A 17,491-nucleotide genomic window follows, 5' to 3' on the forward strand; every position below is an offset into this window, starting at 1 on the left:
GCATTATCAATAACCTAAACGTTCTGGAGGTTTAAGCTAGCTTCTTCTGGTCTTTACACCAATTAATAGTTAAAAATGTGACAGCAAACTTCTATTTTTATAAACAAACTTTCATAGCCTACTCGATTTAATTAATTTAATTTGCAAGCGGAGAGTGACAAAAATTATTGAAATCAAATTTGGCTATAAAGTAATATGCATCGATATAGAAGATTGTAAATATCTCGAAAACGATTACCTCCAGCTTTGTTGAGAAGGTGTACCTTTTTTACTTGGAAAAGGTGTGGGAATTAGGTTTTTTCATGAAAAGTACCAAAAGTTTACTGCCAAAAAAGTTAGGGCAATTTGAAATAAATAATGACAGCGTACGCAGCGCCCTCCAGATGTTGCATGAAAATTTATACGAAATTATAATTTCCCACGTCAAAAAACCCCGGGTACCAAATTTCGTGCAAATAACTTATTTTTTGCAAGAGTTATTTTCAAAGAGCGAACTAAAAAATTCAATTTCACCACGCCCTACCTCCGAAACGAAGAATTTTCGGACACAAGTTCATATAGACTCTTTACTTAAAATTGTCTCAGGAATACGTCACTTGAATATTTTAACGTACTCATGTTACACCCTGTATAACACCTCTCTGAAACATTCCATTATTCAGAAACAAATGACAAACATACAAAAGAATTAACAAAAAAATAAATATTGAAGAAAACTAAAAAAGTTGAAGGTAAAATATATAAAAGCAATCATTATTTGTTTATTCGCCCATGCTGTTTTGGAATCTTGTTTTACAACTGAACACATTGTACTTTATAATGACGTTCTGTGTTGTGAAATTTTCAAAAGAGCTCCATGTAGTGTGGTGTGTTTGTATTCACACCCATTTCTCACAAGTCTGAGGGAAATCAAAAAAGTTTCTGGAAAAGAGTGAATACATTATTAGTGAACATTGAACACTTCGTATTTTGGTTTGTTCCTAAGTTTTGTAGTCATCTACCTGTATCTTGTATTATTTTCCAAGTTAAAGATGAGGAAACTTTCCCTACTGAAAAACATGATGAAAAGAACTACATTCTGAAATTAAACATATTATTTAAAAATTATTTATTACTGTTTCACATCACAAGAAACCTTCATTCTTGAATTTAGTAGCATTTGTGGCCTCATAAGGTGATAACTTCAACTTCCCAGTAATAGATGGAAAAACCAGTAATAGATAAAAAAAACCTCACCGTAAACATGTCTCAGCCACCGTATTCAGCAGATTTCGTCTCCTGCGACTTTTTCCTGTCCCCAGGATTGAACAGACCCATGAAAGGACGGCGTTTTGCAACGATTAAGGAGATAAAAACTGAATCGCTGAGAAAGCTCAAGGACATACCAAAAAGTGCAAATCAGAACTGTTTTGAGAATTGGACAAACGCTGACACAAGTGTGCCAACGTTCCAATCCCATATCTGAGGGGGACTACTTTGGAGGGAAAAAAATTAAAATTAATGAATAAATATATACTTTTTGAGAAGAAAGAAAATTAACCAAATTTTTGAACAGACCTCGTAGTGTAGAAAATGTCAATTGAAACTCTCTTTAGGTCTTCCTTTTGAAAGCATAGAGAAAGCATAGAAAGAGATATTTGCAAACTTCTACGATTTTATTCTAATGCAATGACTGAAGTATAAAGGGCTTTCTTATCATGAATGAGAGATAGTAAAACTCACTATTGTGATTCATTTCACGATTTCTTCTTATGGTAAACTGTATTAGCGAGTTTCAAAATGGATTTTATCAATTATAGGTAGTGAAAACAAAAATGTTTATAAAAAATTTATTTCAACATGATTATGTTTTTTATGGTTTTTCTTTAAATCTAAATACAACTAAGTATAAATCGATCAGTCAGAAAAGTATTAACAATTGTACAAAAAAGGTCTTATACTAACACGAAATCATGTTCAACACAAAACGACGTCCAAAAGACCCGATAAATAGTAGAGGTAGGTTCATGAACTAAAAATTTTGACTTGTGTTACCGTTCATTTTTTCAAAATATAACAAATACCATTCAAACTGAACTAAATTTTTCAAGTAACAATTTCATAACAACTTTTCACAAAACTCCTAAACCTCATTATGGAGAAGTTCTATCACGCCATTTTCTGTGATGAAACTTCTCCAATGAAAATCAAAACAGCTTACAGAAGGACAATCAAAACAATTCCTTATCTAAAGGCTAAAGAAAATAATTTCCAAAGGTTTGTAACAGTTCATAAACCAACCATCAGAGAAAACAAAGTTTCGGTAAAGCTATATACAGAAAAATTACTCAACATTCAACTCAAATAAATAAAAACTCTAATAATTTTCTACTGGTTTCCTTCTAGAGCGGGTCCGGTTTGATCATTTCTGGCATTACACCCTGGAAAAAAATAATTCCTTGTTTCATCAGGCTGTCATACAGAAATATTAATATTCTTTGACACAATCAATTTGCCAGTTGTCCGGTTTGGAGCCTCCTATTCTCTCTGCAATGATTTATTTTCGAGAATTTGTTTCTCTCTGCTTACAACAAACATTTCATTGCTTCAATGTGACGATGTTATTGAATTGTTTCAATATTCGGAATTAACTTTGCAAATTGATTTCTGTCTAACTTCCTTATAAACTTAAGTTTTGAAACTTTAAGCTCAATACTTAATGAAAATATATTAATAATATTATTATATAATAATATTAATAGCGAAAAATTTATAACATGGTAAAGAAGCAAATATATTTTCTTGCTGGTAAAGTTTGCAAAATGAATACAATAGAATATTAACACTTGAAAATATCCTTCAATGAGTGTGCTCAACAAATGTTGGATTATGGTAAACATATTTTTTGTGAAAGGATGTAAAAGTCATCTCATGATTCTTTAGAATATCGACCCTTTTAAGAATTTCATGAACATCCGCATCTTGGCCCAATTATCATAGGTATAGTTATTCATTTTATTATCATCCTTTTTCAACGTACAATCGATACAGTCTAAAAGGCCACTAAGCACCTTTTGGTCTTTCGATTTGGTCCACGATTTTTATGGAAAACGTTTAGCGGCGATCCGTCGCGACTAAATAAATCCAGCTTCTTGATGAAGCTGATTACTTTATTTTGTGAGCGATCTTTCAGGTCAGCTAGGAGTCTGCACACTCTAAAAAAAAACCTGATTTGATCCGTGGTGAGGCAGGCACAGCTCATGTGCTTTGCTTCCAGTGCCTGAATTTCCTCCTGAAGAATTATTTCCTCGAAGGATGGCAGACTATGGTACATTTTTCTCAATCTAGTGAGGACCTGATCGGTTTCAATACGCAGCTATTTTCATCAAGTACTTTCTTGGTTTATCTCATTTTGTCTTCAATCGAGGACCGTCTGCCCGGTACTGACGATGCCCAATAGGCTGAAACAGCTGTGGCTCTTAAATTGAAATCAATATGGGAATGATCAAAAAAGTACTTATCTATTTATCTTTTGATTTTCATAGAATTATTTTCCAGCAGCTTGACTGCATTAACCTTTCTCGATTTTATATATAGATATTATATATAGGTATATTCTCTTAAGCAGTACGATAAAATGTTTACTTACCTCGATGATAATAGGGGTGCCCATTTCTATATTGCCGTACGAAACACCTATCGTACCTTGAACTTCGTGATGCGTTTGCTGTTGCTGATGATGTTGCTGCTGCTGCTGCTGTTGTTGCCTCGCCAGCGCCTCTTGTTCCCTGAGAAGTCTTGTGTAACGATTAAAAGTCATTCGCACAAATAATTTCTTGTATCACTACCAAGGCAAGTGAAAAGCTGCCTCTCTGCCAGAATCTCAGTAATCAAAATGTTTTGGAATAAGTCTTTTTGGTTTAATCGCTCGTCATAGAATCTTTAGGAAAAAAACGCAGTTCTCTCAGCTTAAGCGTTGGGAGAAGTTATAGTCAATAAGTATGAAAATGGAAACAGAGAGAATATTAACAGTTTAAAATTAGACAAAACATTTTTATGAAAATATATTTTAGCTGCTTTCCGTTGTATCAAGGAAGCTTGAGTCTGTTGAACCTGAGAAATCACTTTCATCAATATATTTTTCAACGAGGGAGGCAAACCGTTCCTTGTTTCTACAAAAACCAGTGGATATGAATTGATAATTATATATTAACATTTCAGAAAATTTGACATTACCTTCTTTTCTTGACAGACCCAGAATGAAATCGACCTCCTTCACCTCTTATCCTATTCATCGCGTGCCTATGTCGAGATTCATGGAGATATTTCTGAAAAAAAAAGTTGGAAAATTACTATTTCGATATTGAAATCCTAGGTTTAAAATAAATGAGATTTTCCAATTTATCAAGGAGCTAGTAGGCCGTGATTGAGTGGAACTTAAAGTACTAAACGTTTCGTCTGCTACTGCGGCACATGATTATCACTGTTGCCACAGCTACCCCGTACGGGGTAGTTCTACCCCTCTTGAACTCAATTTCACCCTCGCTCCCCTCAAGTAAATCTACCCCGCTCAGATACAAAGCAAAAGGATGTAAAATGAAAATTGAAAAAATTAACAAATATTTGAGGTTTGATTTTGAATCTACCGCGTTACACGAGCCGAGTACCCATGGCGAAGTTGGCGTAGACTGAGTGTCTACGCCGATATTCTGTGACTGAGTACTGAGTTACACTACAATGCTCTTCTGCTCTTCCAATGATACCGAGTGCCATGATCATGCTCTGTGCGTGTGAAATGTTATTTGATGTTTGTGACATGACATTCGACATTTTTAGTTAAAGTTGAGAATGTAAATATGGAAATGTTTATATTATGTGCAATCTCAGTCTGTGATATAAATGTAGGCATATGTATAGTCAAAGTAACCGATATTGTGCACTCTTAAAGTTGTCGGCACTCTCAAAGGCCAAAAAAACCAACACATAGAAATGAACCGGCAGCAAACTAGTCCACGTGGACTGTAGAGACTTGGCGGTTCGTATTGGATAATTTTTACTAACCGAGTTTTGTGATTGGCTGAAGAGTCATAAAATTAAATTTGAAGTCATGTTACGCTGACGAATAGAAATCTGGGAATGCGGCCTTTGGTTATCGCCGTCATGTTCAGTTCAGGAGCAGATCGCGATTTGAGTGTAGAAATTTGATGTTGGTGCAGTTATAGTTACTTAAAATTTTTCTCATCTGTTCAAAATGTGGCGTCCTTGGACTAGTATAAACAGTAATAACGAGTGTGATAACAACGCAGACTTTTTCCAGTGTAGTGATTCCAATGGCGATGGTGAACAATGCGAAAAAGAGATACCAGTGAAAAAGATTCGGATGTATTTGAATATTAAAACACAGAGAGTATGTTTCAATGTATATAAGAATATACATCTCAAGTTTGGTTTCGAGGGAAAGAAATTTTTACAAGTAACATCAGATTTGACCGAAATTCCTTTCTCAACTGTACGTAAAATAGTCAAAAACAAACCTAATGAACGCAAGACGCGATGTGATAAAGGATTACCAAAACCTTTAGATGTTCATCTAATAAAGTCATTGAAAAAAACAATAAACGACTGTTACAAAAGCAATGAGATTCCTACAACAGGAAGAAATAGAATACTTCCGGCCATAACGTGAGCTGCTGTGACAAAACTCTTCAGAATTAGATAAAGAAACTAGGATTTAGATTCAAAATAATAAACAAACGTCAAATAGTTATGGAAATCAGAAGAATAGTGGAATTGCGTAACAAATACTCAGAACAAATAACTAAATATAGACAAGACCAATTTTCTTTTTGGACAAAACTTGGTATAACACTCACGACACAGTAACGAAAGGGTGGACTGATGGTTCGAGAATGTGTACGCCTAACATGCCTGCAAACAAAGGATCGCTACTAATCATTGTTCATTGCGGAGGAAATAAAGGATGGGTCCGAATTCTTTGAAGTGATATGGAAAAAAACTTGAGGACTGCAATGTTGACTATCATAAGACCATGGAAGCTAATATTTTCGAGGAATGGTTTGGAAACACATTGATCCCAAATTTGTATGCGATGACATGTGACTTATGTTTTTGATTACGATCGTCAAATTGATCATAGAACAAAGAACGACAATCATAGGTATACGTCAATGCATCACTGTGATTGGTGTCGTCAAGTGAATGTGGATCCACCCCGGTTCTACCCCGCTCCCTTTCAGAAATCTACCTCGATGAAAAGATAGCTTGTGGCAACACTGATGATGATATATCCCGCATTAACAGAGACAGTTCGTCATAGGAGGCAAACAATGTATGAACAACCCAAATTATGTCCGGAAGAATATAGCATACATCCAGCGAGGTACTTGTACAAACTAGTACAGGACACAAGATTGTTGAAATGGGGGTCACGAGAAAGAGTAGTAGTGAAAATAGTTACATCTTTGTGGTAACTTTAACTTACAGGTCGCTCTTTCGGAATTTTTCCTTCGGCTTCTAACTTGGCTCTGGCTTGCCGCCTCTTCAATATTCGCCTATATTGCTTCGCGTTTACGTAAAGGGGTTCTTCTTCCAGGAATTCCGTTCCCGGAATTTGTACTCTTGGGAATTGTTGACCACTCGAGCTAGGCACCATCTGAAAAATCCGAAATATTCTTCTGAAAAGAACGTTTTATATTTGATCCAAAGCAGTCATTCATTTATATGACAGCAATAAATTGAATAGGTAGGTAGGTCGAATTTTTTCGTAAGATAAGCGGGTTCACTTCGGATTAGAACATGCTAACTTCATTGCATAGTTGATAAATATTTCAACCATGACATCTTCCTTTTAAGACTGTTAGACTGCAAAAACTCAATACATCAGAGATATTTCTCACCATGACTAAGTTTCCGTTTGCCATAGCCAATTGGTTAGGCGAAGCGGTGGTTAGAGTTTGGTTCACGACTTGTGTGGTGGGAGACGTTACTGTTGTCTGGGTGACTCCGTTCGAAGTAGCTGCTTGAGCTGCTACCACTAGGTTGCCATTTATGTTCACAACTGAAAATAAAAAAATCAAGTAGTACATGAATTTAAGATATTTATAAAATATCTAATGTACTTTTTTCTACTTTAAAAAAATTATATATCTCTAATAGTAGTGACGTCACAGTGATTTTTGAAACTTTGATTTTCCTTTAAAATGGAAAAATTTTGCGTGTTACTTCCTGATTATTTGAAAGCTTAAAACCTTTCCCAAAAACTAATCTCTCCTAAAAATATACTCCTTTCAATTTATTGAAGGTAACTTGAAATGAAAATTTTACGTTTCGGAATTTGTTTAACCAAATATTTGTAACTACCTTTCAACATCCTTTCATTTAACTATCAATTTGTATTTACAAATATACGAATATGTATTCATTCAGAACTCATTAGTAAATTCTTCAAAATTCAACTTTTTTTCCAATTCAATTCAGTTTATTGTACCGAGAAACAATTGTTGTAAATCATGACCGAAAGAAAATAACGCCGGCCGCCACTGGTAACCATAAACCAAACGTGACGTAGCTAAGAGCGCGCGAATGTACGATGATTCCCCGCCACTCGAGTAGCAGCAAGAATATTGCTACCTACTTCGACAGAACTTTGGAGAAATTTCTACATTTGATTACGATATTTAAACGCTAGCTGCGAGGATATCGAGACAGTCAAGTGGACGTTACAATGCGGTACGCGAAGTGATCTAGTAAGGCGATATACATTCAAATAATAGTTGAAGTTTTAGTTGAAGTGTTTGTTGTATTTATAGTAAAATAAAGTTGAGTTTGATTATTCAGTTTAGTCAATTATTGGTCAAACAACGGAGAAAAATGTAACACAATAAATGCTTATAATTAGGTACTGTAACTAACTACAAAGTATAATAAAATAACAGGAATGAAATAAAATGTTTATAGCTGTAATATACTTATTAAATCCTACCTGTCGGAGTTCCTTGTTGTATACCCCCAGTCTCGATGCCCATGGGGTGGTAGAGGAAAGTCTGTCCGTCGGCCGTCTGTACAAGCTGCGGCTGCGCCTGCTGCTGCGGTTGCTGCACCAGCACCTGGCCCTGCTGTAAGCTGCTCACCGGGACGACCTGTATTCCCTGTATCCCCTGCGTCCCGCCGGGGGCGGCGACTTGGATCTGCCCCCGGGCGGCACCGCGTGTACCATTATCTGTTGCCCGTTCGCCCCTTGGATTACTTGGCCTGGGTTCATCTGCATCACTTGGACCTGGGAATACAATTATTTATGTACTCATTTCAGAACTCGCGGCTTAAACACTACATATGGTGCATTCGCCAAGGATACAATTGTAATAGTTGGGCTGAAAAGTTTTTAGGCTCTCGTTGGAAAAAAAGATTTGATTTTATTATTCAACATAGTTGATTTGTCTTTAGTCACAAAATAGGCAAAAGTTTCGACGACCTTGAGGTCTAAGAACAGAAAAAAGTCGCTGGGAGCCAAATCTGGAGAATACGGTGGATGTGGAAGCAATTCGAAGCCCAAGCTATGCAATTTTGCCATGGTTTTCATTGATTTGTGACACGGTACATTGTCTTGATGGAATAGCTTTTTCTCTTTCTTCAAATGGAGCCGTATTTTCACGAGTTCGTTCTTCAAACGCTCCAATAATGCCATGTAACTTTTGGACTAACTTGGCAACGTACGAATCATTCACATTTTTCCCGGGATGACTGTTATTAAAGAGGCGAACAGTAAGTCTAGCACAACTATTATGTTGATAATAAAGTTTAACAATTTCAACTCGTTCAAGAATGGAATAAACCATTTTTACAGTAAAGTTGAAATAATTTCAAAAGCAACCGAACTGAATCAATGAACGTTTGCCTAAATTCTTTTTGTACACTTATCTGCTGTTGTTATTTGAACCAAAAAACGCACGAGAGAAATTGAGGAATGTAGTAGTGATAAAAATGCCGTTTTTTTCGCATTTTCATTAACACCAAAAATATCGAGTAAATGTTCTTGCTTTTTTATAACTATTCAAGTAAATACAACAAATTAGGTATCATTGGAAAGAGAATTTTGTGCCCTTTCAAATGATATGATATACCACTCGACCCCACTTTCCATTTAAAATGTTAGGGTTGTTATTCACCCTCGCTAGGGGGTTGAAGGCACAGGTAGAAAAATACATCTAAAATGTGTCCCCCTCAAAAGCAAAATTGACCTGTCCGAGCATTTTTGCGTTAAGTTACAAAAAAAGGAGAAAAGCAAGGTGCATACTTTTCGTTGGACCACTCGATATGTATTCGTCATATGCAACGATCAAGTATGCTCCCCAGATGAAAATCATATTGAGCATGTCTGGAAATATCTAGGTAGACGTATAAGAAGTCAAACAAAAATGAACTTCGTGTTGCGATCATGGAGCAGTGAAATAATAGGTATGCCCAGGAGTATATTCGAACGGTAATTCGTGTAATGCTTCGGAGAATTGAAGCTATTGTCCAAGCTAGAAGAGTCAACACAGGATAGTGAATATTGCTTTCTTTTCCAACCCTTCGCTACCATGTTATCATTTGATTGTTTAGTTTTCCATAATTATTGTAAAGAATAAAGAACATGCAGATAATCCGCAACGCTTTTTTCAATAATTCATAAATCTGAAACGATTCGTGGTATCAAACGGAATGAAATGAACTAAGCTTGCATACAGAATGGTTTTGAGTGTCATCCAAAAGCTGTATTTCCCCACAGGGTTTCTTAAACCTATAATAGAAACATTACTTTGTTTTACCTCGTAGGTATAATGTGTATAAATTGGATCTTATTAAGAAAACTGGTTGATGTGAGCGGTAACCTCTGTGTAAAAACACATATTTTCTTTGTTCAATATGCCAAAATGTCGTTTACCTAAGTATTGATGAAATGATTTTGAATATTTTCAATTATTTTACTATTGAAAATAACAATGACGAATAACTTTGGATAAAATCATTGCATGTAAAATACAACGATACCAGATAATTTTTCCAGCTCTGATTTTTGCACAAGAATATGGTTTTTGGGTATTAGTTATCCCCTACCTTAAAGTTGATCTTGTATCGGGGGTTGCTTTTACATTTTGGATGGAAATTTATAGACTGACTAATTCTAAGCAACTTTTGTTCTGAAACGTTTTTTCTGAATCGAATCACTAACGAATAACTAAAGAAGTACGTATCAATTTTATTAGCTTATGAAAAAATTTTCAAAAAAGTTGAATTCATTGGATTTGTATATACAATAGAAACAGAGTAATCGCTAGATGAATGTTGGTTATTATTCGTCAAATGGAGGAAAAGTGACACAAACTATTTTGAAGTACTTTTTGAAAAAAAAACTTTAATTTTTGTTTTTAACAATAGTCCTCGGAATCAATAGTTTAAAAGCAAGTTATGACAAAAATAATGTTGGTAGGACCTATTTTTTTCGGCGTCAAAAATTGGTGATCTCTTTATCAGTGTATCAACTGATTGGGTGTACCTACACTAGATATTTTGTACATCCTGTACTGAACCTTGACTTAGCAGTCATATCTTTTACTTTCAGTGTTCGTTATTTTTCCTTATATTAATATCGATATTTATAATGCAAATTACAATTTCAATATAAATATTTACTAACATCTTGTTTGTGAAAACCTTGAAAAAACTTATAAATATAAAATTACCGACAACAAAGGATCGGGTACTCAGTTTAGAGGTAACTAGATCCTTGCACAAATTACAGTATGTTACTGTCAATACCTATATATAATAATAATAATAATCGAGTTTCCTAAAGTAGGTATATTCCAATCCGGAATTCAGCGCATATAAATAATTATCAGCTCAAAATCGCCTCATGGCTTGCAAAAATCTGCAATGGTATCAGTCAAACTGCTACAAATGCTCTTTATTGTTTTGATGGACAATCATGTCGCTGGAATTGCAAAGGCTGCTTCTCAAAAGCTTGAAACATTGTTCCGAACCAGAAAACTGTACCTACACACCTCAGCAACTTTTGATGCTTTCGAGTATTGTTCTCATGTATGGAGCTCTGCCCAAACATACCTTGAAGTTGCCAGATTCCATCCAGAAAAAAGCTATCCGCCTGATTGGAGACGCGAACAATCACGTCCAACGTTGATAGCCTGGAACATCGAAGAAAGGTTGGAGATTTGTCTCTATTCTATAGATACTTTCAAGTGACTTGGCACATTTGATTCCACCAAGAGCGGTACATATCAGAAATACAGTGGCTGTTCATCGTTTTGAGGTTCAACTCAGTACACCTCGAACTTCACTGTTTAAGAACTCTTTCATCTGGAGAACTGCCTTTATGTGGAATAAACTTCCCAAGAAAATGGATTTAATCTCCAGCGATTCAAATCCAACGTGAATCGCTACTTTCGCACAGGCACTACTTTCTCTGAGAGCGCCTTAAGGATTTTCCTGTAGTGCTTGTGTTTTTTCCTTAGAAACCTCGTGCGAAGTGCATCATCGTTGCATAAATTTAATTCAGTTTAATTGTGTTGAATATTACTGGAGTTTTTTCCAACACCAAATCGTTATTTATAACACCTCGACACGTGTCTTGATCACCAAGTGATCATCTTCAACAGGAAGATGAAACTTAGTTGTGTTGTTTAACTTAGTAGTATTCACAACTTTTATAAACAAACTAAAGAAAGTCCTGACAAACATCCTAATTTCTATTTTATACCATCAGATCAATGATATACCCATGTGCTTTTGCGTCAACTTTTGAAATATTTTTAATATAAGTACCTACTTTTTTCCAGTTTTCATTGGTATGAACCTATTGAAAATTTACATTTCTGTAATTCTTAATTTAAATACATTGAATATACATTGCAATAATACTTTGTCCTCAGTGCGGCCCTGGTAGAAAGTTACATTCGCGTGCTTTTGTGTACCTACATTTACTAAATCTTTGAGTATAGTTCCGGTCAAAACTACTCAGTATCTAACTACTACAAAAGCTCAATCTTATACTACAATACCTATAACATACCTGTCCGGGAGCGACACTTTGTATGGGTTGGAGAACCACTTGGCCATCTGTTGTTGTTATTTGTTCCATTGTAGGTATCTACCTAGTAGGAATTTAAATAAACTATATCCAAGTTACCGACGAGCTGAAAAAAAAAAACAAAAAACACCGTCAATGAGCTGTTAAGATAGGTATCGATTTCCATTCATTTTAGAAGTTTGCTGGGTTTTTTATTTTGTATTTAGATTTGTAATCAAGACTGATAATCATGATACCTAGGTATAACAAAAATAAAAAACGAGAAATGTTTAAATTACCTAATAAGTTTAGTTTTTATCAAAAAGTAGATTCACATATATTTTCAACATGTTCATATCTGATAGTTTCACCAAACTATCAGTCTCAACTTATTTGAAAAAATTTGACATTTAAATAAACAAATTTCAAAAAACTGAATCGAATATATTTTGTTTGCGTCGTTTGCAAATTCGTAAAAATTTGTACTCTTGAAAACGAAAAACAGTTTTCTATATACCTACCTAAATGATTCTGGGGTTAGTTCTTGTTAGTCTATATACAAAGATTCTAGTAATCGGTAGGTAAATACCTAGTATAATATAAGAGTCTGTCTTTATTTACGAAATGTTAATTCTTATAGATTGTCGGTAGAAGTGTAGGTATATAGGTACACACATATTCTCTCTCTTTTCGAAAATTCTGCAACTGAGAGACAATTTAAATGTTATGAGAATACCTGTTGGATGGAAGAGCAATTTCTGCTTGATTTACCTAGCATTTGCAGATGCTGAATTCTGCCATTTGTTAGGTTAGGTTAGTGTCTCTTGTACCTAAGAGTAATCTTTCAATGAAAGCAATTATCATTATTAGGCATTGATTAGGTATCTTTAGACATTGTGTAGTCTATACACAATGCTTCGGGTAGGTACTGTGATTTCCATAATTTCTAGGAAATATAGGTATCACCAAATATACTCTGAAATATATTCAAATATTACCTAGGACCTTCTTAAATTATTTATCTTGAAAAATTTCATACCTGATCTTATTCGTCATACTTGTAGAGCGTTTACTATACCTAGTGACGACAAGGGCGTAATGCATATCGAAAAAAATTGAACATACCTACTACTGAAGGAAATTATGGCACACAAATCACTTTTTGTGAATTACATTGTTTCACCAGTAGAAAATATGTTCCTTTTAGAATTCGGAGGTCAGGTTAAATGTTGAGGAAAGATAGTTTTTACAAAAGTAAATATTCGAAATACGTTCCTTTTAGAATTTGGAGGATACATAGTTTTTTAAAATTCTCTAAAGTAAGGTTAGACTGACCCAGGTTAGGTTGAGCTAGCACGTGACAAATTATGGAATTTCAATCTAATTTCAATAAACTTGGCAATAAGTGAATGAAAGGGGATAGAAAAAAGTGCGATGATGTGGAAAAAGATGTGTTGAATAAAAATATGTGAATTGCAATCGTTTAGGTAGGTATTGCCTGTCAAAGTTATGACATCATACAAACTTTGACACGCTATATCTCGAAAACTAATTGAGTCCGACGAAAAATAAAAAAAAAAATTAATTCCTACCATCATGTAGGGGAGACGGGGGCTGGTTCTAACAAATTTTGAATTAAGCGTAATATTTTCTAAACTACTTTAGCAAGGAACATGGTTTTTTGGTAAATGATGCAAAATTTAATGAGCTTTACGTAAAGTACAACAAAATGTATATAATAATTACCATATCTGAGAAAAAACGAGTTTTGGCAAACAAGTCACTTGTTAGATCTTACCCCCGGTTTGGGGTTGGTTTTAACACCGCTGGGGAAAGTTTTAACAGCGGGGGTAAGAAATAACATGTAGTTGGGAATGGGATTTTGGTTAAGATAAACAACAAAATAATATTCAATGTTTATTAGAAACACTAATAAAATTAAATGCGGTTCCTTACCGTTCATAAAATAAATAGAAAACTTAAATTATATAGTTAAACTGACTCACTTAATCAGCATTACTCAAATCAGAGAACAAAAAATAATGTTTGATCATCAAATGATCATTAAAAATCCAAATAAAATGAAATTCGGCTCCTTGCCGTTAAAACATGTGTAATAAACTTGAAACTTACTAAATCTCTTTATCAAATAAAATAACAAAACATTACTCCTCTAATAAATCAACATAGGTACAACTTTGGTTATAACAGTGAAACTTTCTAATCAGTCTTACTCAACCTACTCATTAGTCAGTCTTCAAACCAGTGATAAAAATTAGTCATCGTAATCGGAATCTGAGTTGCAGTTTGTGCAAACATAAGCAACTGCATCGCCTTTTATGCAAGTTATATGCGACCATTGTTTACAGGATATACATTCAACCCAGTCCACACCAGATATATCTTCAGAATATGAAGAGCCACAGCCTAAGCAAATGGTTTCATCCTCATCATCGTCGTCTTCTGAACTCTCTTGTAATACTTTCTTTTTCACTCTATCCCTAGGCTGTTTACTGGACTTCTTCTCTTTTTTTTCCACTTTACGTTTCTTAACTCTTTGCTTTTCCTTATTGACTTTTACTTTCGCAGTAGATTTCTTTTTGTTATTCTTCAGCTTAGCTTCTTCTTCTAAAGCACTCTTTTCCGGAGTGTCGGTGAAGATTGCACATTTTCGCTTGCGACCTCGATTAGACTTAGAGCGGGGGGCCGCTTTTGGCAATGGCCGTACAGCTTCGGGACTAAAGAATGTTGGTGAATCTCTTGGACGAGACGTCACTGCAGTACAGTACAGTAAGAACAATATTACCTACGTTTAAATTTTTTCAACTGTTAAAATCTGCCCCGTGTGCGGGGCAAATATTAACGCGTTAGAACCTACCCCGTGCATTTTGTTAAAACCAACCCCACGACCCCATTTTGCACAAAGTTATAGTTTTTCTTTTACCGGTTATATTCTCGATTAAAACTTTAACATTAATGAAGAATACAATAAATACAGATTTATGCAATACCAAAGCCAATTTTTTACGATACATATTCAAAAAGTAATGCAAAAAATTAAACACGTTAAAAAGTTCATTTACCTGTGAAATTGGAGGCGTCTGACACAACCTGCTCCCGTGACGCTCGGCCGGCAACTGACAGGTCGAGACACGTTCGCGCGTATTCGTAAGCACAAAGTGCGTTGGAACTAACATGGTAAGTCGAATAGGTTCCATGTAATTACGCTGTTAGTATTTACCCCTGTTAAAACCAGCCCCAGGGTCCCCTAGTATCATCCCAGAAAAAATCGCGAAATGCCGTGAGTATCCCATGAAGTACAATTTTTCCCCTCAAATTTAACATTTGTCCCCCGGACTATAGACTAAGTAGCAAACAACAAAAGAAAAATATCGCTTGTATAATACCTATAAGATGCCATTATTTTCGTTTGAATCGTTCAAGTTCGTAAACATTGCAGAAAACTTAATGATGGCGTGAATATCAGATGAACTTATCATCCCAAACTTCAATAAAAATTAATGAATTATTATGTAAATGAATGAATATGACGTTTCTGACACTGACAAGCCAAAAAAAATTATTTTAAAAATATCAATGGCAATTTCGCATTACAAAATGCCCTGTACTGGCGGCAAGCGAATATTCCATTATGGAGAACGCAGTTAGAACGGCAAAGGTCTTTGTGATCGCCATTGTCGTAACGAGCCGTCCTAGTCAGAAAGATCCACACGCATTTTCTTTTTCCAAATGAGCAATAAACATTTAACTCGATCACTGGTTCAACCCCCGAATGTACCATAGAATATGTTTGATAATTTGTGAACTTACATTGGATATTTTAGTGTGCACTTTCCCAATGATTGGTCGGCGAATTGTAGACCAATGGTCGCGACGCACTGCACACAAACACGGTACGTATTGGTTCTGTCTGCTACCACTCCCTTGCCAGCAAATGCGGTCGATGCTCTGTCCGCTTATCGACGAGCAAGAACCCTGCACGCGCGGGAAACTGGCGGCCAATTACAAAATTAGAAAAGGAAAAGTGACTTATTAGCTTTTAAGACCGCTTGCCCGACTGCCAATCAATCGCTTTGACAAATAAACGAGATGATTGATGAAATCGGAGGCTGCTTGATGCAAAATGTTCTTCACTTTTCGAGAATAAGGTGTCTATTATTATATTGTCAATTGACACCTCATATTCAAGAAAGAGTTGTTCAATTAAATAGTATAAAAAAGAAAATATTTTGGGTGAGTTCCCTGAATTTTAATGAATGAACTTTGGAATGTCACAAAGACTCTTCTGAAAATAAATAGTTACAATTAAAAAAATCATTTTCAGGAAATATAATTGAACTCCAGAAATGGGTTTATGCCATCTAGCGGTATAAACAAAAAGATCCACAGTGTAAATTTTACAGATGCCTTTTCTTGATGTCCTATCGTTTTTCTAAATCCTTCTTAATGCCTGGAAGACAAATTTTTAAAATGAGTTCACCTAATAATATTGTAGTGAAAATAATATTATACTTACTTAGTCAGCTCGTGTTTAAACACATACTGAAACCAATTTACAACAATTATATATCTATAATACAAAGCCCATAGAACTCAGAACTGACATTTTCGTGTACAGTAAAATGTTTAGTACTTACCCTGACCAAGAGAGGACGATGCTAGTATTTAATGTGATTACCAACAGAACTGGGTTATTTAAGGATCCTTAGACAATGACTGTCTAAGGATCCTATGGTTTGTGACTGCTACCCAGTCACAAATCATAGTGTAAGTAGTTTGTGGTAGCAGTCACTAACAAACCAGTCGGCTTTTTGATTTAATTCACCTCAATAATTTTTTGATGTTTTATTATTGATCCATCAAGTTAAGGTAAGAATAGAATGGTAGCCGGGTTTTAAATTTCATTGTTGGTGCCAATAAATATGTGGCAATTCTTTTGAATCAACTATTTTCCATTAGATGGCGCAACAGAAGCTGGGTTATAGTCAAATATCCTAATTATTTTGACTAATGAAATCAACATTTGTGACGAGAGTAATGATTACTAGTAGCGAAATATAAAACCCGGCCACTACATATTCTTTATCGAATAATATGGTTTCCATTTTCACAGTAAGATTGTCGGTCAACAAAAAGTGATCTAATTATCGTCTTCTACTGGCAGGAATAGAAACCAAGTACATTCATACTGGAGACAACCAGTAAACACCACACTCACACTCAAAATACGGAAAGAAGTTTCAAAATCAGATTAGGCAATCTGATTTTGAATTCAAGCTAGAAGAGATTTTTTTGTATTTTTCAAAGGTGATTAGTTAAAATGAGCAAGTAATATGCCTATTACTTGTGAGAATGAACTTTGTCAAGAGAGTAATTAACATTTCTGACAAGTAGAATACTATTCTT

At 35.0% G+C, this 17,491-nt stretch overlaps 1 protein-coding gene across 1 annotated transcript; it reads right to left on the reverse strand.

Moving 5' to 3' along the window:
• Nucleotides 1-1,815: 1,815 nt before the first annotated feature.
• Nucleotides 1,816-16,109, reverse strand: Nf-YA (Nuclear factor Y-box A). Its single transcript, XM_023174394.2, is given in 9 exon segments — nt 1,816-2,420; nt 3,629-3,767; nt 4,216-4,307; nt 6,482-6,652; nt 6,897-7,057; nt 7,982-8,197; nt 8,200-8,275; nt 12,068-12,191; nt 15,896-16,109. Coding segments are annotated over 8 exon segments (963 nt in total). The 5' UTR covers nt 12,137-12,191; nt 15,896-16,109; the 3' UTR covers nt 1,816-2,381.
• Nucleotides 16,110-17,491: the final 1,382 nt, after the last annotated feature.

This window comes from Leptinotarsa decemlineata, unplaced genomic scaffold (assembly GCF_025532065.1).
Source record: "Leptinotarsa decemlineata unplaced genomic scaffold, Ldec_3_MD MMD2_tig00026328_RagTag_RagTag, whole genome shotgun sequence".
NCBI lineage: Eukaryota > Metazoa > Arthropoda > Insecta > Coleoptera > Chrysomelidae > Leptinotarsa > Leptinotarsa decemlineata.